The sequence below is a fragment of the Budorcas taxicolor genome, chromosome 17, assembly GCF_023091745.1.
Source record: "Budorcas taxicolor isolate Tak-1 chromosome 17, Takin1.1, whole genome shotgun sequence".
NCBI lineage: Eukaryota > Metazoa > Chordata > Mammalia > Artiodactyla > Bovidae > Budorcas > Budorcas taxicolor.
The window spans coordinates 68,505,686-68,529,119 of record NC_068926.1 but is presented as its reverse complement, the minus strand read 5'-3'; the positions used below and the strand labels follow the sequence as shown (position 1 = coordinate 68,529,119).

General features: G+C 56.5%; 1 protein-coding gene across 1 annotated transcript in view; it reads right to left on the bottom strand.

Annotated features, from left to right (window-relative positions):
• Nucleotides 1-11,121, bottom strand: part of EMID1 (EMI domain containing 1) — a 40,092-nt gene extending 28,971 nt beyond the window's left edge. Inside the window, exons 1-3 of the mRNA XM_052654890.1 lie at nt 11,021-11,121; nt 4,906-5,019; nt 4,345-4,448 (exon numbers count right to left, since the gene is read on the bottom strand). Of these exons, the coding sequence (XP_052510850.1) occupies nt 4,345-4,448; nt 4,906-5,019; nt 11,021-11,121 (319 nt within the window). The remainder of the gene's footprint in view (nt 1-4,344; nt 4,449-4,905; nt 5,020-11,020) is intronic.
• Between the last annotated feature and the right edge of the window lie 12,313 nt (nt 11,122-23,434).

The window sequence follows — 23,434 nt, the reverse complement described above, 5'->3', positions numbered from 1 at the left end:
CTGCTCCCATGTCTCCTCCTCCAGAAAGTCTTCCTGGACAGACCGGGGAACCCCCTAAAGCCCACTGCACCAAAGCTCTCATCTCTCCACGGGCGCCTCCACAGGGCCCGCGCCATCTGCGGGTTCTAGCCTTGCGGCCCCCCAGCAGCCGGCCCTCCACTGCCCAGTGTCTCGTGCTTGGTCTCAGTGGCTCCCCGTGAGAGCGCTGCGGCCCAGGGAGCAGAGGCTGCCTGGAGGGCAGGAGGGAGAAGGGGCCAGGGTGCCGGGTTTAAATCCCCCCCTCAGCGGGGATGGTATGAGAAGTTGGGGGTGTCCCTGAGCTCCACCTCTGACTTTCTGTCTGAGGGGCTTCTTCCTCCAGAACCCTCCCCCCAGGTCTGCTGCGTCCAGTGACCACAGACCTCCCCTGCCCAGCCCAGCTCCCCTCCTGGGAATTTACTCTGCAAATGTAAATATTTGCTACTATTGGCCTGAGCCAGGGTCCAGGGTCAGGGCTGGGGCTGGGAGCTCCAAGAACCCTCTGGGAGGCCCTGGTCTGTGTCAGTCCTGGGCCCCCCTGGGGGAACACGAGGTCCCCACTCACTTCCCGTGCACCCACTTAACACCAGACTTATGCTGGGAACTGGAGAGAGAGGATTAGTGATGGAAGGGTGGGGACTAACGGAGACAGGCGGGAGCGCCAAGGAGGTCGCAGGCAGAGAGGACAGCCACTGCCCAGGCTCTGGGGTGGGAGGAAGGCCGCAGTGGGCCCCGGGGTGAAAAGGAGGGAGGGTGAGGCTGGGGCGCCTGGCTGAGGCAGCTAGGAGGGCGGAGGGGGAGCCTCCCAACGGGGGGTGGAGGAGGTGCCCGCGGGAGTTGGAAGTGGGGGCCTTCGAGCCCCCCAGATGGGAGTGGAATGGACGGGCAGGAGTGGAGTGGAAGGCAGATCCGGGCAAATTCCAACAGCGTTTAACATGCGGGATTCTGAATCTGCGGAGTAAGACACAGGCTCCGCTCTGCACCCGGCATCTGGTCAGAGCGTGAAAGCTGTGCTCTGCAAGGGCCCAGCCCTGGGCAGGCAGAGGCCAAGCGGCCCAGAAGGTGCTTTCCTACCACATGACCTTGAGCAAACTTCTTCCCTTGCTGTTCCCCCACTGCGGGAGACAAGGGCTGCGGGGGTCCACGGACAGGGAAGGGGCAGGTGTGGGGGATAGGTGCAGTCAGCGAGGGGGCCAGTGGAGGCTCTGGGGGAGCCCACAAGGAGGGGCAGATGAGAAGCCTGGATTTTCTGTCTTTCTGTCTGGGAGGGGCTGAGGCTGGCTGCCTCACTCCCAGGTGTCTGAACGCGCCGAGTGAAGTCCCCAGCCAGCATCCCTGCAGAGGGAAGACCCAGCTCCGGTGGGACTGAAGGGCTTTGAATCCTGCTCTGACCACTCTCTCAGCCTCAGTTTCCACATCTGGACCTCCGGTGCCCTGACAAGAGGACACGACGCAGGTGAGGACCAGCCCTGGTGCCCGGCACAGGGGACAGTGGCAGCTCTCCTCCCGTTGCCGTGGTGACTGCAGGAGGGTCTGAAGCAGGGGCATGCTGCAGGCCTCAGGTCTGAGCCCTCGGGAGAATCCCGGCCACGGTGCTCACTTGCTGTGTAATACCCACAGTGATACCCACACCATCTCTGAGCCTCAGTTTCTCCATCTGTAAAAAGAGGCCTGTCCTAGCCCCTTCCTCCTCATTGTCAAGAACATCAAAGAGACCATCCTCAACCAAGACGGGAAACCCAGGGCTAAGAGCCAGGAAGTCTGCTGGCCTCACGAATATCAGAGACCAGAGGCCTGTTTGCCGAGCAGCTGTCTGAGAAGGGGGTGTGTCTCAGAGCTGGGAGGCAGCGCAGACCCCCCAGCACAGGGGCCAAGGGGGAAAGAAGACATGTATTAAGCAGCCAAGTTGGAGATGCGAGTCTCTGGCCCTCTCAATAAGGCACGAGACGGGCACCTCTCGATCCCGAGTGACTTCCAAACAGAGATGGGGTTCAGAGGGGTGAAATGACTTGCCCAAGGTCACACAGCAGAGCACAGCCAATCCAAGGCTGGACTCTGGAGTGATAGGTGTTTCCGTTCCCGCTGTGACGCACTCTGGGCCCCACTGCCCCTGGGGATGCAGCTCTTTGGCCTCAGGTCACGTCACAGCACTGGACAGACCACAGGGGCAGTTGTCAGCAGGGGAAACAGCTGGGGGCCCAGCCTGAAGCTGGCTGTCACAGGAAGGTCAGGGCCCACTGTGGGTCAGCAATGTCCTCATGCTTCCCCAACCCCCCCATCCCCAGAGCAGTTTTCTAGAACATGCAGGCCTGGGCCTCCCTTTACTCGGTCTGGTCTTGTGGGTGGGGAGAGGCCCTTCCCGACCCATTGGGTATTCCATGCTGCCCCCTCCATGGGCTGCCGCACCACCTTCACGTCCTTCCAACATCCTCGAGAGGCAGACTGCGTGATTTTGTCCATTTCACAGGTGAGGACACTGAGGCCCAGCGTAGGAGAGTGCCAGGTAAGAGCACAAGGTGGCCGATGCCCTTCAGAGAAGGTGCGCCACCCTCACCCCCTGCCCCCGAGTGGGCACAAGTGCCATCTCCCCCTCCCCCAGCTGGCCTAATGCCCTTGCACAACCACTTGCACATCGCAAGGGAGTCCCCAGCCCAAGGCCACACAGCTGGAGTGTGGCTGAGCGGGCCTGGCCCAGGAGGCCCTCTTCCGCAGGCTGGAACTCCAAGGTCCCGCAGAGGGAGGTGTCAGGGCCGACCCCACCACAGGCCTTGTCTCCTCCCCGCTCACCCTCCGCAGAGCCCCAGCCCTCAGCCGGGTCCTGGACGCATGGCCTCTGGCAGCTGGACTCGAGGACATGGGCGCTTGAGCCATGGGCGCTCCACACCTGCCTTTCAGCCCCACCTGCTCCGCGATGGCCCGACAGACCTGGGAGGGTCCGCCCTTGGGAGGGGAGCCGAGGACAGGGTAACCTGTGTCTGGGGAGGCCCTGCCTGGGCACAGGCACTCTGCACCCGGGGGGCCCCCCACACCCTGGGGGTTCGCCCTCTCCTCACCACCAGCGTCTCTGCGGCCTCCTTGGCAGCAGCCCCTCCTGGCTGGATGCCCTCCCGGCCCCGGGCCCTTCTGCCGTCCCCCCTCACCCCCAGCAGGTGGGGGAGGGCTCAGTTCCTGGCTCCCCTCCCTCCGCGCCCCTCCCACACCTGCCTGGGTGGCCACCCCTCCATACCAGTCCTGGGTCGCCCCCTCCCTCTGGCTGCCTGACTCCCCACTGCTGTGTTGGGGGATCTCCCACCCTACACGGAAACTGCCAGGCCCCTCCTGCTCTGCTCTGTGGGGAGTCTGGCCCCCACCCGTGTGACTTCACATTTCTGGGTCTCCATCGCCCCGTCTGTGAGCTGGGGCTGCCATGGGCCCCTGGGAGGTGAAGGGGGTATGTCTCTGAGCAGCACCTATGACAGTAGCGTCATGGTCCCTTGATTCTGGAACCAGGATGTGCTTTTGACTGATACGCACGTGAACGTGCTCCTGGGGGTCCCAGCGCCCCCTTCCATTAAGGGGCCTTAAGACCTAGTTCTCAGGCTGGCTCTGGGCCCATCCATCCTCCTTATGTCCATTCTTTGGAGCACAGCTCTGGGGGCCCCCAAATCTTCCACTCCCTGGGTTCAGCCAGACCATGAGGGTGGATGCAGTCTGGACTGCTCAGCATATGCAGACCGCCTGGAGGAGACAGTGCTCCCCAGTTCCCAGCTCTGGGGAGGTGCAGGCTGTCTCTTCTGCACCCCTGCTGGGTGTTCCATCCAGCCCCTGAGCTGCATGCAGGGAAGGGACTGTGGTAAGGGGGTGCCTCTGCCTGGGGCATGTTCCTCCCCAGGCTGCCCTGCTGGGTCCTCCCATCACTGAGGGCCTGGGGGAAGCCAGGGAGAATCCCACCACTGAGGACCTGCGTGCCTGTCACATATCCCAAGCTTTGGTCTCTGAACCTGCAGGATGGGGTGTAGCCATCCCCATCTTGCTGGCCCTCCCCTGCGTCGTCACCACCTCCCGTGGAAATGTCCCCAAGTTTGGAGGAAAGGCTTGGGATGTGCGACTTCAGATTATGAGCCACACATCACGCAGGAAACTCCTCCAGGGGTCCTGACAGGGTCTCATCAACACCTGTGGGACAGCAGATGCCCACTGTGGCTGAGCGACTGGCAGGCAGCTCTGTGCAGCAGCCCCCGATACGCGTGGTGCTCCAACCCTCAGCGCCTACCACCTGAAGGACGGCTTACGGCTCCTCCCTCGCACCTGAGGGGAGGCACCTGGCCTGGCCCCGGGCAGTCTTACCTTCCTCGCAGCTCGGCCCCGAGTGCCCGGGGCAGCACCTCCACTCGCGGGCTGTCACCATCTTGTACATCACCTTGTACGTGGGTCTCACCACCGTCCTGTAGCTGGAAGAGCGCCCGGGTAGCCCGGCTCAGACAGGTCCTCCCGCTCCCTCTCCCGCCCTCCGTGAGGACAAGCCCAGGGTCCTGGGATCCTCTGCCACTTCCAGGCTTCTCTGGAGCATCCCTCCTCTTGAATTCTGGGCCTCAGACCTTCCAGTCCCTCCCCAGCCCCTGGCCAGGGGTGGGAAATCAAGAAACTAACTAGACAGGAAGACGCTGTGAGCTGGGTTGGCCTGTCCTCCAGCTGTGAACGCTCACTGAGTGAAGGTATGTGGGTGAATGGGGGAACCCTCCCCCTGGAAGCTCTCCAGGGTGGCGCAAGAGCCAAAGGCGGGTGCCGGGAAATGGGCAGCAGGCCCTCTGTCCACCCACCCTTGGGGTCCCGGGCTTTCCCCCCAGCCCCAGCCCTTCGACTACAGCAGGAACGCCAGCAGCTCCTGCTCCACACGGTCTCGCTCACCTGTTCCCAGGGCAGCTCATCGGCCAGGGGCAATTCTGCAGCACCCTCTGCAGGTAGGTGCCATTCTGCACGTGGCACGAGACGGTGCGGGTCACCACGTAGGAGCACCAGTTCCTGAAACAGACCGGCAGACAGGAAGCTCAGGCTCGCCCCAGCATTCTCTCTCTCTCTCTCTCTCTCTCTCTCTCTCTCTCTCTCTCTCTCTCAGGGAGCCTCGAGGCTCCAGGCAGGGAGATCCCTGAGCCATCTGAGCCCTTGGGCCCTGGTGGGAGTCTCCCTGCTGCTGCGGTTGAGGAGTGCATTCTGGAGCCCTGGGTGGGGGCGGGGGTGGGTCAGACAATGGAAACTTGGCCACAGTGTCTCCACCCCCAGCCTGCCGCGTGCCCCTTACCTCCAGGCCTTTGCTGGGTCCGCTCCTGGAGCGCCCTCCCCCCGGTTCTCTCCTTGCACCTCCCACCCTCTGTGCCATCACCTCTCCCCAAGTCCTCGCCCACCTCCGCCCCTGTCTGAGCAGAGCGGTGGTTCTCCTGCTCTGTATTGCTGTCGCACTGAATTCAGCTGGGGAGTCATGTCCGCCCCTCCCTCTCCGAGGCATGTGGGAGACAGGCCCTGCCTCACTTATCCTCAGGTCCCCTCTGTGTGACAGCCGGGAGCAAGGTCACCATCCCAAGTGTGGAGGACTGGCTCCTTCAAATGCCACTGAATAATTATCCTGAGCTGCACATATTGAGTGCCGACTGTATACCAAAGGTATTTACATCAACTTTCCTGATGGTTTAGTGACTAAGACTCTGAGCTCCCAATGCAGGGGGCCCAGGTCCCACCTCTGATCAGGGAACAAGATCCCTCACACTGCAACTAAGACCTCAGTCAGTAAGTTCAGTCGCTCAGTTGTGTCTGACTCTTCGCGACCCCATGAACCACAGCACGCCAGGCCTCCCTGTCCATCACCAACTCCCGGAGTTCACCCAAACCCATGTCCATCGAGTCGGTGATGCCATCCAACCATCTCATCCTCTGTCATCCCCTTCTCCTCCTGCCCTCAATCTTTCCCAGCAGCAACTAAGACGTAGCAGAGTCAAATAAATAAATATTCAAAAAATAAATATGTTTACATCATCTTCCCACAGCCTGAACACCACCCCCCTCATTTAATAGAGGGGTAAACTGAAGCAAGATTGAGGGCAGGAGAAGGGGGCCATAGAGGATGAGATGGTTGGATGGCATCACCAACTCAATGGACATGAGTTTGAGCAAACCCCAGGAGATAGTGAAGGACAGGGGAGCCTGGCGTGCTAAAGTCCATGGGATTGCAAAGAGTCGGACATGGCTGAGCAACTGAACAATAACAAACTGAGGCTCAGTGAGGGGGAGATAACTGTTGATGTTACTGAGCTGGTGCGTGGAGGGTCTGGATTTGAACCCAGGAATATGGATGCTCAGCCCTCCCCCTGCCTCCCTCCCAGGGGCCTGGGCTCCGGTCTCCTCCCCATCTCCTGGGCCACGGACTGTGGCTCTGTGAAGCCCTCCACCTGGGAACGTGCTGACCCCGGGTCCAGTCCACAAAGGAAAGTCTGGAGGGGTGGGGGCTCGAGCTGAGAGGGTCACCTGAAGCGGTCATTCCTTTCCCAGCCCCAGGCCCATGACCCTGAGCAGGGCTGAGGGCCAGTGAGCACCTGGAATGTCCCGCCACCGCGGAGGTGTCCCCCGCCCTGGAAACCTAGCCCTGTGCCTGCCACCCCCACCCGGCCCACCTGGAGGAGGAAGTCTCTGGAGGGAACCAGTGGACAAACTCCCCATGGGACTCTGGGGACATCCCTTCACTGTTCTGAGTCCCTTGGAAATCAGTCCCAGAGGAGGAAACAGTCCTCTAAAGGCACAGGGGCGGGCGAGCCAGAGAAGGGGGCCTCTGAGCCACCCACCCCAATCCAGACGTCACCGGAGCTCTGCAGAGCCTGCAGCTGGTAACCCCTAGGGAGAGGTGCCCATTTTTTTCTTCCTCCTTAGTTGAAATCTCCCCTGTGTGACTTGCTGTCTGATTCCCTGGTTTACTGTTCATCAGTCCAATTCCCCTGCGTAGGGAACACCGAGCTGGTGACCGGCCAGCAGAGATTTTAGACAGGAGAGGACAGTCAGACCAGGTGGCATTCAAGGTCAGCTCCTTGTCCCCTTTATCTGGTATGGGGGGAGGTCACCAAAAACTTTCCCACCCCTCTCTGGCCTTGAAGACCCAGCTCTGCTGTGGCCAGGATAAAACCCGAGCTCCTCAGCAGGGTCCCAGCCTGGCCCCTCCGCCCACTTTCCAGGGGCGTTACCGGCCTGAAGTCCACATTCCCCCACACGGCCCATCACCCTGACCACTGGGATCCGCACACTTGAGCTGGCGCTCTTTCTCCTTCCTGCCCTCCCTCCTTCCTGCCCTCCCTCCATGAGTGCCCCTTCCCCACCCCCGATCCTTGCAGATGAGATTCCCTCTGCCTGCAAAGCCCTCTCCCTGCTTGGCAAACTCCTATCACCTTTTGAGCTTCCTGAGTCTCTGGGCACAGCTGGGCATCTGCAAGGTGCCCCTCCCCCATCCCAGCCACTCACAGCAGCTTTGAGCTTTTTCTCCCCAACGAAGGTGCTGGGGGAGGGTGCTGGCAGGGACCGAGCCAGGATGGGGCTCAGCTTTAAAGGTGCCCAGGGAGGTTTGCTGAATGACTGGAATGACTGAGGACAGACAATGGCCCTGGGTAGGGGAGCCTGGACCCGGGGGTTTCCCAGAAGTGGGCGTGGCCCCTGGAAGCCCCGCCTCCAGCCCCTGGGCGCTTCTTCCCTCCTCCCCGCACCTTCCGGCAAGCTTGGTGAGAAGCCACCTGAGACCCTGCCGCTGAGGCTGGGTTACGTCCTGTGGGACTGGGCGATAGCTGGGGCTGGGAGGAGACAGCACCCCTCTGCTGGGCCTGCCACTCCTGCCCACTCAGCACCTCCGCAGCCCCACAGGCTGCCGGGAGGAGAGAAAACAGGCCAGACCAGCTCGGCCTGGCACCAGCTGCCCCCACAAGGGCCGCCCCCCCCACCTGCCCTCCACCCCCTGCCACGAGGGGCCCAGGGGACTTTGTCTTCACAGGACCCAGGGCTGTGATCCGGAACAGTGATAGGGGCTAATTGCAGGAGGCAGCCAAGCGGGCTGGGGGCCAAGGGCCCTTATGAAAAGGAGAGGAAAGAAAGAAGACCCATGGGTGGGGGTGGGGTGGACGGATCCCGAACCCCACACCGGAGGCCAAGCTCCAACTCTGGCCCTGCTGCTCCCTAACCTGGTGACCTCCGATGAGCCCTGACCCGCTATGGGCCTCACTCTGTCCATCTGCACGTGGGGACGGCAGGACCTCCTCCAGCAGGGGGTGATTCACGCTAAGCCCCGAGCGCAGTGCTGACGTGCGTTTTGGTCCTTCTTGTTCCTGGACTGTGACATGGGGCCCACGCCAGGAGGCTGGGGTCCAGGGGCTTCCCTGAGGGACACAGGGTCGCCCCCCCGCCCCGCCCTGACTTTGAGATCGTGACTGTCAGGCTCTGCATTTTACAGAGGGGAAACTGAGGCTCCAAGAGAAGTCACCTACCCAGGTCACTCCTATGGGTGCAGCACTGGGATCTGAGCTCCCCGGGGAGAGGATGAGGAAGAAAGTTCTCCACTCTCCTTGACTCTGGGATTTGCCCAAAGGAAGCCAGAACTGTGCAAGGGAGGAGGATGGGCCAGGACGCCGGTGATGGCGTCAACTCCAGAGCCACAGTGCTGAGACACAGACGGGTCATTACAGGCTGGAAGTGTCCTCAGAGGGTCAGGAAGCTGCCCCAGCAGGGACTGGAGGGGCAGATGGGGCAAGACGAGCACAGGCAGCTCTGTGCAGACCGCAGGCACCCTGGTTCCAGGGGTCTCGAAGTCTCGCCACATTCTTGGGCCTGGGGGCGGCCCCTTGGACGCTGTCCCGGGCCTCCCCCTCCCCAGGCACAAAGCCTCTTTTCTGCCTCTGGTCCCTTGGCTGCCAAGGGGCGCCTGGGGCGCGGGGCTGGAAAGAAGGGTGATGGGCGCGACATCCCCATGCTGTCTCCAGCCAGGCCCAGCGAGGCTGGGCTGGGGCCACAAGGGGAGGTCCTGGCAGCCCAGAACCACAGATTCCTCTGGCGAGGGTCCCTCCCCGAACGTTGGTGTTAGCAGGTTGGGACCGTCCTCAGAACGGGCCTGTGAGCAGGGGCTGAGGGGAGAGGAGAGGGGAAGAGGGAGGAAACAGAGGGGAACTGAGCCCTGGAGCCACGAAGAGACCTGCCCGAGGTCACACACTGAGTGGGTGACAGAGCGGGAAGGAGCCCGTCATTGCTGACTGCGACTGCAAACCCTTCCCGGCTCCCCAGGCTGACACCCGTGCTCCCTCCTCCAGAGAGCTGCCACGGTGAAGAGAACACTGGATCTGGGGACTGACTGACTTAGACTGAGGTGCCGTTTCTTCTCTCGGCCTCAGTCTTTCTATCTGTAGAATGGGGGCAACAGCATGGCCTACAGGGCTTTTGTGATGCTCAGGCCACTCTGAGTCTTCTCTTACCGGGTGACAGCCCCCAGTGACCCCCAGACACCTGCCCGCAGCCACAGTCCTGCTCCCGCATAGGGAGCCCTACGGGGAAAAGAGCCCAGGCTGGGAGGCAGTAGACTGGCCAAAGGGCAGCACAGGCCTTACTCCCTCTCAACCGTCATCCTGAGCTTGACACTGGATATTCCATTCAGAGTCTTGGTCATTCTGGCACCTGGGACCCTGGGGGTTCACGTCCCTGCCCTCAGCAGGTCATATCCCCTCATCCCCTCTCTGAGCCTCAGCTTTGTCTTCTATGAAATGAGGACCATACAGATGTGTGCCTTCCTGGCAGTCGGAGAGGTTCTGGAGGGGGACAGGTGCAGGTGAAATGCAAGCCCAGGTCAGCATGCACGGTGGTGGCTGCGACAGCGGCCAGCATCAGTCCCCGTTTCAGACAACTGCACCTCTGGCCTCTGAAATCACAGCCACCTCTGCCCTCCAGCCCTGCCTGTGTCACCTGCTCTTGCTAGCCCAGTGGGGACATGCTGGCCCCTGACCACTGGGAAAGCGGAATTTCTGAAAAGAATTAAAGAATTGAGGCCATAGGGGGTGGGGGCCCGGCAGGCCTTTGAATGGGATGAAAAGGCCCGGAGAGGCCTGGCTACTCTGTATTGTTTGCCTCAGACAACAGCAGTGGCTGGCCCTTGAGAGGGGATCCCAGCTGGGGCATGGGGCTACCGTCAGGACCAGGGCCTGGGCAGGTTCAAGCAGTGTCACCAAGGCCAGAAAGACACAGATTTGAATCCCAGTTCTTCTGTCAATGCTCAGAGAGCCTAGAAGATTTTGTCAGTTCTCCAGGGCCTCGATTTGCTCACCTGCTAAATGGGGACAAGTCTTCCCTAACTCATTCAATCCTTGAACACTGCATGTAAAGGGGCCCCTGGCTGGTACTAGGGGATGCTCCATAAACACCACCAGATAGAATGTTCCCTGCTCTTGAGTGACGGGCAGGAAGACAGAGCACTCCCACAGCACTCGGTCTAAAATGCCAGGTCCCTGGGGGCCGACACTGACCCTAGGTCTGTGAAACTCCACCCCAGCCTTCTTCCTTCGAGGGAAATAAATAGCTGGGATACTAAAAAAAGCCAGGAGCAGAGTAAAGGGGGGGAGGGTCCCCCAAGTGTCAGCTAGAGGGTGATCTGGGCTTCTCCTACGTGCAGGGAGGGGGCTCTGCGGAGGGGACGGGGAATCTTGGGGTTTCCTCCGTCGTGTCCCTTCCCCCTCCCCTGGGGTCCGGAGTTGAAGTGATGGGGGCTGGAGAACGCTGTCGGGGGCTGCTGGCTCCGGATACGTGAAGCAGGGGAACCCTGCACGGCCCGGAGCTCCTGCCAGCTAATGAGGCCCACGGTCCCTGCCCCCACCGGGGCTGGCAATGAGGTGGGGAACCGGGTCCCTTTCCCAATCCTGGGCTTGCACGGAGGTTGGGGGCCGGGGTGTCCGGAGTCCCGATCCCCAACCCCGGGCTGGAAGAACAGTGAGGTGGTGCAGGGTGTTGGGGGGGCAGCCCTTACCTGCGCGCAGAGAACGGAGCTCCCCCGACGCTCCATGCGGCGCTCCCTCCTGGGAGCAGGAGCCCGAGGCAGAGCAGCGCCCAGGCCCGCGGGCCGCCCATGCTGCGCCCGGAGCCCTCCGCGCGCGGCCCCTCGCAATCGCCCCCAGCCTGGCGTGCCCGCTCGCCCGCCCGCCCGCGCCGCCAGCCGCCCCGGACGCGCGGATCCCAGTTCCCAGCGCAGCGGCGGGAGGGCGGGCGGGAGGCGGGCGCGGGGCGGGGGCGCGCGTTCCCGGCCTCGCCCGGCCCGTCCGCGCGGCCCCCCGCCCCTTGCGCCGCCGCTGCCAACCCGGAAGGAGCCCCAGGGGGCCGGGCGACCCCGCCAGGAAGCCCGCCAGGTGCCCACCTGAGCCTGGTGCCCTGCGCCGTGTGTCCCTTATGGGAGCGGGGTGCCAGTTCCTAGGTGCCCAACCACGTGTTGCAAACTGAGGCCGGGCCACGGTCTCTGACACAGCCAGGACCCAAAATCACCAAACCTGGGCTAATGATGCCAGGGGCCGCATCCCCTCTGGATATTTTTGAGGGACCCAGTCATCAAGGCAAGAGGGGCGGTCCACCTACACAACGAGAGCTGCCCAAGCGGTGCGCTCCACTGTGCGCGGGGCACCTCACCTGCGCTTCACGTTCCCTCTCAGTTTAATCTTAAGACCACTGTGGGCGAGGTGGGCACTGTGATCCCTATTTTAGAGAGAAAAAGAGGGAGGCCCAGGCACTGTAGTCCCCCCTGGGAGAAGAAGACCTGGGTTGACCCTGTAAGTCAGTGTCCACTTTTCTTGCTGTTTTACAGATGGAGAAACTGAGGCCAAGAGATGTCGTCTACCTGAAGCACTCCAGGAGCGGTCAGATCCAGGCCTCCTGACTTCAGAGAGGGTGTCAGCTCTTTAGCACAATCCAGGAAGAGTGCAGACAGCATTTGGTCTGGGCCTGGGTCTCCCCATCTGTGACACTGGACGGACAGGCTTAGGGTGGAGTTGCTTCATCTGGGGTGTATGGATGGGCTTCTGGGCAGAGGGCTGTGAAGTCCTCCAAAGTGTGTGCCAGGGTGGTATGTGTATATGACACATGTGTGTGCAAGTGTGATGGGGTGTGTGAAATGTGTGATGTCTGTGTGCATGTGTGTGATGTATGTGTCTGTGACAGGAGTGTGTGTTTATGTGGAGGGGCCATAGCTCTCATCAGAGGGCACCTGGAACCTTCCCAAACTCCAGAATAGTCTCTGACCTCCCCACTTCTGCCGCCGGGACTGACAGGTTCAATCTCTGGTGAGGGAGCTAGACCCCACATGCCTCAGCTAAGAGTCCGCAGGCCGCAAACTAGAGATCTTGCGTGCCTCAACGAAGATCGAAGGTCTGGCTCAGCCAAATAAATACACACATATATATTTCAAAAGCCAAACACCCCGGAGAGCACTTTGAAGGGCACGCAGCTCATCAGGAAGGGAAAGTGCTAGGCAGTGGCTTCTGTCCTGGGAGGGGCCTGGGAGGACCACGGAGGGAGGAGTACCTCCACACCTGTTAGCGATGTGTCTGCGGTGCTCCGTGATGAAGACATGGGCTCAGTGGCTCAGCCATGTCCCAGTCTTGGCAACCCCGTGGACTGTAGCCTGCCAGGCTCCTCTGTCCATGGAATTCTCCAGGCAAGAATACTGGAGCAGGTTGCCATTTCCTACTCCAGGCGGAGAAATATCAATAACCTCAGATAACGTAGATGACACCACCCCAGTGGCAGAAAGTGAAGAGGAACTAAAGAGCCTCTTGATGAAGGTAAAAGAGGGGAGTGAAAAATACCTGGTTTAAAACTCAACATTAAAAAAACTAAGAGCATGGGATCCGGTGCCATCATTTCATGGCAAATAGATGGGGAAACAATGGAAACAGTGGTGGACTTTACTTTCTTGGGCTCCAAAATCACTGAAGATGGTGACTGCAGCCATGGAATTAAGACATTTCCTCCTTGGAAGAAAAGCTATGAAAAACCTAGACAGCCCATTAAAAAGCATAGGCATCACTTTGAGAAAAAGGTCCATACACTTAAAGTTAACGGTTTTTCCAGTAGCCATGTGCAGATGTGAGAGTTAGACCATAAAGAAGGCTGAGCGCCAAATAATTCATGCTTTCGAACTATGGTTCTGAAGAAGACTTGGGAATCCCTTAGACAGCAAGGAGATCAAACCAGTCAGTCCTAAAGGAAATCAACCCTGAATATTTATTGGAAGGACTGATACTGAAACTGAAGCTCCAATACTTTGGCCACCTGATGCAAAGAACTGACTCACTGGAAAAGACCTTGATGCTGGAAAAGACTGAAGGCAGGAGGAGAAGGGAACAACAGAGGATGAGATGGTTGGATGGCATCATTGATTCAATGGACATCTCCTCCAGGAGATAGTGAAGGACAGGGAACCCTGGTGTGCTGCAGTCCGTGGGGTCACAAAGAGTCGGACACAGCTAAACACCAAAAAAACAGCTCCAGGGGGTCTTCCCAACTCAGGGACCAAACGCAAGTCTTCTGCACTGGCAGACGGGTTCTTTACCACTGAGCCACCAGGGAGGCCCAATGGACTGCATACATGCTCCTTTAGCACCAAACTTGTGGGAGCTCTGAGCCACTGTGGAATTTCTCCAGCAGTGGATACTCCAAGAAAAAGCTGTTATCAACACTGTGACATCAGAGGCTGGGGTCCCTTGGTCCAGGGTATTTATTTGAAACTATAGCTATGACTTAAAACTCAATATTCAGAAAACTAAGATCATGACATCTGGTCCCATCATTTCATGGCAAATAGATGGGGCAACAGTGGAAACAGGGACAGACTTTATTTTTGGGGGGCTCCAAAATCACTGCAGATGATGACTGCAGCCATGATATTAAATGATGCTTGCTCCTTGGAAGAAAAGCTATGACCAACATAGACAGCATATTAAAAAGCAGAGACATTACTTTGCCAACAAAGGCCCATCTCAGTCAAAGCTATGGTTTTTCCAGTAGTCACGTATGGATGTGAGAGTTGGATTATAAAGAAAGCTGAGGGCCGAAGAATGGATGCTTTTGAACTGTGGTGTTGGAGAAGACTCTTGAGAGTCCCTTGGATGGCAAGGAGATCCAACCAGTCAATCCTAAAGGAAATCAGTCCTGAATATTCATTGGAAGGACTGATGCTGAAGCTGAAACTCCAATACTTTGGCCATCTGATGGGAAGAACTGACTCATTTGAAAAGACCCTGATGCTGGGAAAGATTGAAGGCAGGAGGAGAAGGGGGCCACAGAGGATGAGATGGTTGGATGGCATTACTGACTCAGTGGACATGAGTTTAAGTAAGCTCTGGGAGTTGGTGATGGACAGGGAAGCCTGGCATGTTGCAGTTCATAGGGTCGCAAAGAGTCAGACATGACTGAGCGACTGAACTGAGGACTTCCCTGGTGAAACAGTGGCTAAGACTTCATGCCCCCAGTGCAGGGGACCTGGGTCTGATACCTGGCTGGGGAACTAGAGCCTGCATGTTGCAGCTAGAAGATCTTGTGTGCCTCAAATAAGACCCCATGCAGCCAAATAAAAATACATATTAAAAAAAAAAAAACAGATTTCCCTGGTGGCGCAGTGAATAAGAATCTGCCTACCAATTCAGGGGACACAGGTTCAATCCCTGCTCTGAGAAGACTCCACATGCCGCAGAGCAACTAAGCCTGTGCCCCACAGCTACCAAGCGTCCGTGCTCTAGAGCTCGCGTACCGCAACTGCTGAGCCTGTGTGCTGAAATTACTGAAGCCGGAGAACGTGGAGCCCGTGCTCCTTGACAAGAGAAGCCGCCACAGTGAGAAGCCCGAGCCGCAGCTAGAGAAAGCCCGCGCGAAGCGACGAAAGACCCAGCACAGCCGAGAAAACACCCTCTACAGCTAGAGCCCATGGCAGTGCGGTCCAGTGGTTAATGCAGGCTCAGTGCCCCTTTGGCCTAGATGTCAGTGAGCAACCACTTGGCACTGTGTGACCTGGGACAAGTCACCTCCCCTCTCCGAGCCTCGTTTCCTTACCTGGGGAAACAAGGCAGGTGTGTTTTTTTTCTCTTTACACGTTCATACATATTTGTAGAGCACTGTTAAGTGCTGGCTTTGCTTTGTCTCTAAGATGGCGTGAGCGTTTCTTCACGCCCTTCAATGTCCTTCTGAGATGTAGTGTTTTCATGTTATTAGTTATGCTGTATTTCCTGCTCCTTGTTGTGTAGATCTTAGTTCACCGACCAGGGCTTGAATCCATGCCCCCTGCATTGAGACTGCACAGGCTTAACAACCAGACTGCTAGGGAGGTCCCAAAGTGAGGCAGTTAAAGACAGGGAGGCAACCTGAGTGTCCCTCAACAGGTGAATGGGTCAGGAGAATGTGGTGTATATATATATACCTATATACACGATGATATCTCATGGTGCATATAGTGGAATATTACTCAGCCATAAAAAAGAAGGACATATTGCCATTTGCAGCAACGTGGATGGACCCAGAGATGATCATTCTAAGTGAAGGAAGTCAGAGAAAATCAAGTACCATATGATGCTGCTTATATGTAGAACCTTAAAAAATGATACAAATGAACTTATTTCCAAAACAGAAATAGAATCAGACAGAGAAAACACACTTACGGTTACCAAAGGGGAAAGGTGCGGGAGGGATAAATTAGGTATTTGGGATTAACAGATACACACTACTTTATATAAAATAGATAAACAAGGGGAACTATATTTAATATCTTGTAATAACCTATAATAGAAAATAATATGAAAAACTGAATGTATATAAATATATAAATGTGTTACTTTGCCATGTACCAGAAACTAACACAGCAGTGTAAATCAACTATGCTTCAATTAAACAAGCAAAAGACAAGGCAGTTGTAAAGCTTCGGGTCTCTGGGCAGTGGTCCTGGGCCACAATATGAGGCGCCCTTTCGAGCACACCCTCCTGGTGCATATCAGCCTAGTTTCTGGTCCTCTGTGCTCCCTGAGCAGGAAGGGCAGGAAATGCTGCGGGGACCTGGGTTTGGTCATTTGAGGTTTCAGTGTTTGCTGAGATGGGGAGGAGAGGGGCCTCCTCCCTGGGGGCCTGATCTTCTCGCTGCCAAGACTAGACCACAACCGCCAGTAATGACAGCAGCTTCCGGTCTGGTCTGAGCGCTGAGCGTGCGCCAGGTGCTGTGCTAAGCATTTTACTTGCGTTGTTGCCTGCTCTCTTCTCCCACACCTGGGAGGCCGCCAGATTACCCCCAGGTGTGGGGCTCAAGGCTGGTGAGTGATGGATGCCGGCCTGGGTGCTTACCCACCAGGCCACACTGCCACCCTCTGGCCCAGCTCTGCATGGGGGGCTTCTCTGGGTGAAAAGAGAGATCAGCTCAGATTTAGACTCCCATCCGGAGCTGAGGAGGTGAGAGGCAGCACACACACACACATACACACACACACACACACACACACACAAGTGTGTGAGCCACATGGGGACATGGACTCAGACACCGCCCGCCCCCACCCCAACCCCGAAGCAGGCCACGGGTCTGGGAAACACAACCCTGCTGGTGTGGATTCACTGACACATCCAGCAGCCTAGTCCAAACAGGAAATGCTGTTCTCTTAACAGCAAACAAACCTGGGTCACAGCCTTCCTTCCTGTTATCTCCCCCTGGAGCCTGCACTAAGGGACTCTCCTCTCCGCCTATGTCCCAAGGGTAGCCTCCCCGGCTGGGGGTGCCTATAAGATCAGCCCTGTCCACACACCAGCCCGGGTGCCCCTGGTGATCTTCACCCATATCCTGCCCATTCTGCAGGGCCAGGAGCAGCCCAAGAGGGCTGGGGGTACCCGAGTCCACGGCAGCAGTCTCCAGGGGCCCAGGCAGCACCAGAGGCCTTCAGAACCTCTGCTTAGACAAAGGGTAGGGCCAGAGGGCCGGCCTTCCAGGTTAGGGAACAATGCTTGCGTTCTGTGCCTTTGATCTGCAGGCCCGGGGCTGCGGCCCCTCGCTGGGCCAGGGCAGGGATGCTGGGGGACCCGAGGGCCTGTAGCTGCCCAGCCAAGTTAGTTATGCTCCATGGAGCTGCCCTTCTCAGCCAGTTCTTTCCTTCTGCGTGGGGCTGAAACTGGGGCTGGAAGGAAATGGTAGCAGGAAGGAAGCTGTCGGAAAATCATAAAGCAGGGGCCCAAGAAGGCCTTCCTGCCCTCCTCAGAAATCCTAGGAGAGGCTGGCACCTCTGGGGTTGCGGGGAGGATGACAGAATGGCTGGCAGGGCACTTGTGTTTGGAGTTAGGAGACCTGGATGTTTGCGTGATCCACAGTGAGACCCTTCTCTCTGGGTCTCGGTGTTCCCATCTGGACACCAGAGGAGGGAGGGATACAAGGCTTGGGGACTTTCCTGTGGCTGTGCTGTGTCGGCTGTGAAGAACTAGACAAATAAGTGGCTGCTTCTTAACAATGTTTGCCCCCATTGCCTTTCTCCGGGTTTCCCCCCAAATCCCCTCCTTTCTGCCCCCTGCTTCTGCCTTACCTCCCTTCTTTGGGGGTCCCTTTGCTTCTCTCTCCACAGCTCTCCTCTTGCAAAAACAAACTAGTGAAGTCTCCTTAAGGCAGCATCCCCCTAGCTAGAGGGGAGGGGCCGGGTAGAATAGGAAAAATCATTGGCCCATTTATGCTAGAGTGTTAATGACTGATATGTTGAACATTGTTAAATGTTGGGGCCCATTTAACAGGGATTCTTCCTCATTTAAACTCTAAATCACTGGTAGTGGAATTTGTCTGCTTAGTCACCAAGGGTCTAGGAAAAAGATATGCCAGGTGAAAAGGCCTTCTGTGTGGGGTAAGTGTCCATCTCCCCATCCCCTGCTGGATGCATCTGGAGTGGTAGCCACGAATCCATGCAGGTTAGTTGGATCTGGCAGGTGCAAAGGACAGGTGAGAGAAGTCACTCAGAGCAGAGAGCCCAGAGCTGCCTGCCAGCCCCGCCAGCCCCAGGAGGTGCCTGCCCGGCCAGCAGCATGTGGGCCTGCCCCACCTGACACCCACAGGGTGAATGGGTTCCACTCTGAGGAGGAAGAGGAGAGAGAAACTGAAAGAGCCAGCGAGAGACAGAGAGAGGCATTTGGAAAGACAGAGAGATGGACAAAGAGGCAGACGCAGAGAGAAGAGCTCCTGGGGAAAAGGATCCCAGGTCGTTGGTCTCCGCTCCAGCCGAGCGGAGGGGGTGGGACCAGGGTGCCAGCTCAGCAACGCCGTCTGCACCCACAGGCTCTGCCTCGCTCAGAGGCACGCCGCGCAGCCCTGAGAGTTGGGAGCTGGGCCTTCCTGCGTCTGCTGCCCATGCCTGGGCCTGGCCGACCAGTGAGCTCTGGTCTGCCTGTGCTGCTGGCGTGAGTTGTGCCACGGCAGCCCCGTCAGGCAGACGGATCCGCTGGCCTGGGAAGAAATGGGTTTCTAGCCTGCGGCTTGGCCTGGGAAGTCATAAATGGATGGGCAGCATATGGGTGTGCGCAGCCCTGGGGCACCTGGACTCCAGGCTCTCCCTGCCTCGCCCTCCGGTCCAGCCCTCTGGGGCCAAGCCTGGATCTTCTCCACCTGCCTGCTCTTCGGCTCTCGTCCCTTCCCGCCTTTCCACTCCCCATGGGATGTGGCCTCGCACGCGCCTCCTCGCTGACCCTTCCAGTCCTTCGGAACCTTCCCTAAGGCGAATGGAGGCATTTCTCCATGGGGGGATCCTGCAGTGTCTCTGCTGCCCTGAGGCAGGAATGGACTGTGGCCTGGCCTGCTCACCTTCCCACTGCCCCAGACCCTGAGATACCAGCGAGTCTCCGTTTCCCAGACGACCCTGTGCTCTCCAGCTGGACTACGGGGCTTCCCCTTTGCACCCCTTCTGCCTGCCAAAGCCTACACCCCTTCTGTCTCAGCTCAGACATGACTCCCTCCCTGCCTCCAGGAAGGTGTCCCACACACCAACCCTAGGTCTCTTGTCCACTGGGCTTCCCCACTCATAGAATTCTATGTAAGAGCCACCTTGATGGGTCATAGATAGTTGCTGGCCCCTTTCTATAATCTTCCTAACAGTACTAGGGAAGCTACATACCCCGGAAGCCATAAAGGATGCATTGGGTACTTAAAATTTTCTGCATAGAGAAAGAATAATATGATTAACCGTGGAAAAAAATGGCAACTTATCAGAAAAAAGACAACTAATTTCCTCCATATATAAAGAGCTCTTACAATCAGTAACATCAATGACCCAGTAGAGAAACAAACAAAAGTTATGAACAACTCAGAATGACAAGGCATTCAGCTTCACTCAAAGGAGAAAAACTGGAGATGAAAACCATAGTGAGAGCACCTTCGAAAACTGATGGCTAAGATTTTTGATAAAATGCTTTGGCAAGTCTGTGGGGGAAAACGTCACTTCATATATTCCCTCTTTGGAGCACAGTTGGTCATATGTAATAAAAGATAAAACTTGTACTACCTTGACCTGGTAATTCCACAATGAGGCAATTTCTTACACATACATTTGCAAAGAACAGAAGGAAATGAACTGCAGCACTATATGTAGTATCAAAAAACTGGAAACAACTTAATACCATTGCAGATTAGTATACTAAGGCACACCCGTCAGAGGAACGCTGCAGCGTCAATGGGGTATGTGAAATGTGGCACTGCCAGAGTGGAATATGAGCCATCACAAGGAGCACAGCACGGATCCACGCTACAGAACCTTGACAACATTATACTGAGTGAAAGAAGCCAGACACCAAAGGCTACATATTGTATTTATACGAAATGAACAGGCAAGTCCCGAGAGACAAAAAAGCAGGTTAGCGATTGCCAGGGACTGGGGACTGGGACGTGAATGCTACTGGGTCTGGGGTTTCTTTTCAGGGTGATGAAAATGTTCTAAAATTAGTGGCGATGATTACACGACTCTGAATATACTAGAAATCACTCAATTGTTCATACTAAAGGATGGGTTTTGCGGCATGGGAATTATATATACCAGTGAAGTGAAGTGAAGTCACTCAGTTGTGTCCGACTCTTTGCGACCCCAGGGACTGTAGCCTACCAGGCTCTTCCCTCCATGGGATTCTCCAGGCAAGAGTACTGGAGTGGGTTGTCATTTCCTTCTCCAATATATACCAATACATATTCCTAAAGATGAGGCTTATATATACATTTACCTATATAAAGATGGGGTAGATAATGGAACTTCTAAGATCAGTTAAGTGAAAAGAGTAACGGCAGCTTTGTGTAAAGGATGCTGCCACGTGTGGGAAATTGCACAAAAAGCCCCCCATAAGTACTCAGGTTACACACTCACTTTCTCTAGAAGAATTCACCAGAAACCGCTAACTGGCTGCCTTTGGGAAGATGGAATGAGGGACCGAAGGTGTTAGTTTTTACTGTGAATCGTTTTGCATGGTTCAGAGAAAAAAATTAATGTCAGAAAGTATACATACTATAGTCACCCTTTGCCCTAAGGATTAAGTACATGTGTGTGTGTGTGTGTGTGCACATATGAACCGGCGGCTCTTAGATTCCCAGCCCAGAAGCTGGAGGGCACCTGCAGCCTGGGAGGGCCCCTGAGTGCTGGGGTGAGGTTTCAAGACAGACCTCCACCTCTGGGCAGGCTGAGGCTCCACAGGGCTGGATTGGGAGCTGTGCCTCGGAACCAGCTGGACCCTGGGAGGCGGCCCCTCCCTTCCCTCCCGGGAAGGATCCCGAGCCGCTGTCCTCACCAGGCCTGGCCCGGGGCTTCCAGTCACTCATGACGCACCTGAGTGGAGGCTGTTTGGGGAGGCGGGCTCCCTGGCCAGAGGGAAGTCCTGGCAGAGAGCCGGGGCGGCCCTCATGCCCACACTGACCCATGAGAAACTGAAGTGTGCGGTGTTCTTCCCTGATCCCAGGGAGGGAAGAAGAGGAAGACGGGGGAGGGAAGACAGAGAAGAACAGGAGGAGAGGGCGCGGATGATAGAGACAGAGCCCGGGCGTCAGCAGGGAGGAGCTCGGCCTGAGGAGGACAGCGGGGCTGCCACGGGGCGGACAGGGATGTGCAGAGAGCAGGGAGACTGTGGGAGGACAGGGCGGTGGCGAGGGGCAGGCGGCGGCCAGAGGCGGGGGCGGCGAGGACCTGCCCCTCCCGAGCCAGCCCCGAGCATTCATCTGTGTGCCTGCAGACGGCACGCATTACCGTAGCCGCCCATGCAGAGGTATGTTGCCCAGGAAAGGGAGGCCAGGAGGCTAATAAGCTGCACAGCTAGTGACAGCAGAATGCCACTCAGCGTCTGGCTTGGAGCCCTGGAGCGGTGGTCAGGACAGTCCAGGCCCAGACTTGACCCTGGGACCCCGCACTGCGCCCAGCTCCCTCCAACGGGGACCCGGTGGCCCATCTGGGCTCCTTCTGTCCTGACGTGGTGCGACATTCCCAGGAGCAGAGCAGACCTGTCTGGACTCCAGCCTGCTGTCAGGAAGGGGCTGACACTGTAGCGCCAGCTTGGCCGGCAGGACGACGTTTCAATCCTGCCTGTATCCTCCTCACTGTGTGGCCCTGGCCAAGCTGCTTCCCCTCTCGGAGCCTCAGTGTGTTTGCCTGGAAAGTGGGGATAGCAGCGCTTGTCTCAGGGTAGGCTGCTTAACCGTGCAAACTAAGTTGCTTCAGTCGTGTACAACTCTCTGCTGCCTGCCAGGCTCCTCCGCCCATGGGATTTCCCAAGCAAGAATACTGGAGTGGATTTCCTTCTCCAGGGGATCTTGCCAAACCAGGGATCCAACCCATGTCTCTTATGTCACCGGCACCGGCAGGTGGGTTCTTTACCCCTGAGCCATAAGCTTAAGAGGAGCATTCAAATTCAAAAGAGGGGCTCCTTACACAGGGCTGCCACATTCTGCTCAGGAAAAAGTACCCACGTGAATCTGAGGCATCGGCTGTGCAGTCTGAAGAATGAGACATCTGGGCATCCGGGGAAACCTGACAGATGAAGAGCCAGTCTTCGGCAAAGAGAATATTGGGGGAGAATCGGGTTTTCTAAAGGTCCCTCGTTATGACATGCTTCTGTTGGCCAATCTCTCTGGCTAAAGCAAGGAAAATCCCTGTTGCAATTAAAAATTTTTGTTTATGTATTTACTCAAGACTAGACCGAATAGTTTAATTACTATCATCGTGGCTGGCTTTCTTTGCTGGCCCAGGGAACCAACCGGTTCTTCCCAGTTTCAGTCGTACTCTGCCTGCAATTAGGAAGCTCTGCCACTAGGTGGCGTCTTGGGTTTGCACCTGCAGGGAAGTGAGGTTTTTCTGGGGGGGGGTTTGGTCCCTCTGTTCCACTCCAAGAAGCTGCCTTTGGAGAACAGACAGGAATACAGAGACAGTCTCTAGACTGATGGAAAAGAGTGCTGTGATCACTTAACAATGCCTGCCCTGGATGAAGGAATAGAAAGCAGGGGCTTCTGTGCCCTCAGCCCTCTAGACTGTGCCTCTGAGTATGTGTTTCTATTTAATGCTACTTTTTTAGACGAAGTGGGAATCTGTGAAACACTTGAATGTAAATATTAGGGTTACTAATCATTGTTTAAGAAGGGATGCTTATACAAATAATTTTTGTAATAAAGAATATATAGTTTGGGGAAACATTTGCAGCAAAATATTAAAAAAAAAAAAAAAAAGCAAACATGATGGTTCAGCCTTTCTTACTGGACGGTTAAGAATTTCCATTTTTTCCCCCACAGTCATTTATGTTTTCTGTTGTGCCTCGAGGCATGTGGGATTTTAGTTCCCTGACCAGGGATGGAAGCTGTGCCCCATGCAGCAGAAGCATGGAGTCTTGACCACTGGATCCCCAGGAAGTCTCTCGCCACAGTCCTTTTAAAGAGAGACACCTCGAATGCCTTTTCTTACCTGCTCCTTCCTCAGTGCTCACAGGCAACTCTCATTCCTGGAGGTGGGATGTTCACAGCTTCCCTCAGGTCTGCGGCTATCGGCTCTCTCGGTCTCAGCCTCAGTGAGCCTGTTCTTGGAAGAAACTATAAAAGAACAGGAAAGGCCTTTTTGGCTGCCCTCTCCTTAAGAATTGCTGGGTTTTATGAAATCATTCTTTTTCATCAGTAATCCCTCAAAGCCTTCTTAGACTCTTTTTAGTGGTAAAACATTATGATAATATAATATCATTAAAGTTGTTTTTTCTTTTTAAGAAAATAAATCATTTGTAATCCATCCACCTTGATGTAGCGATTCCCCAGATCTTTGTTTGGGGTTTGGGCTTCCCTTCTTTTTCTAGTGCTTTTCTTTTTTTTTTTTTGCCAAAGAAGGAGAACTTCCAGTCCCATTGAAAATCTTTTCCCCACCTCCAGACAGCTGAAAATCCTCCTTCTTTCTTA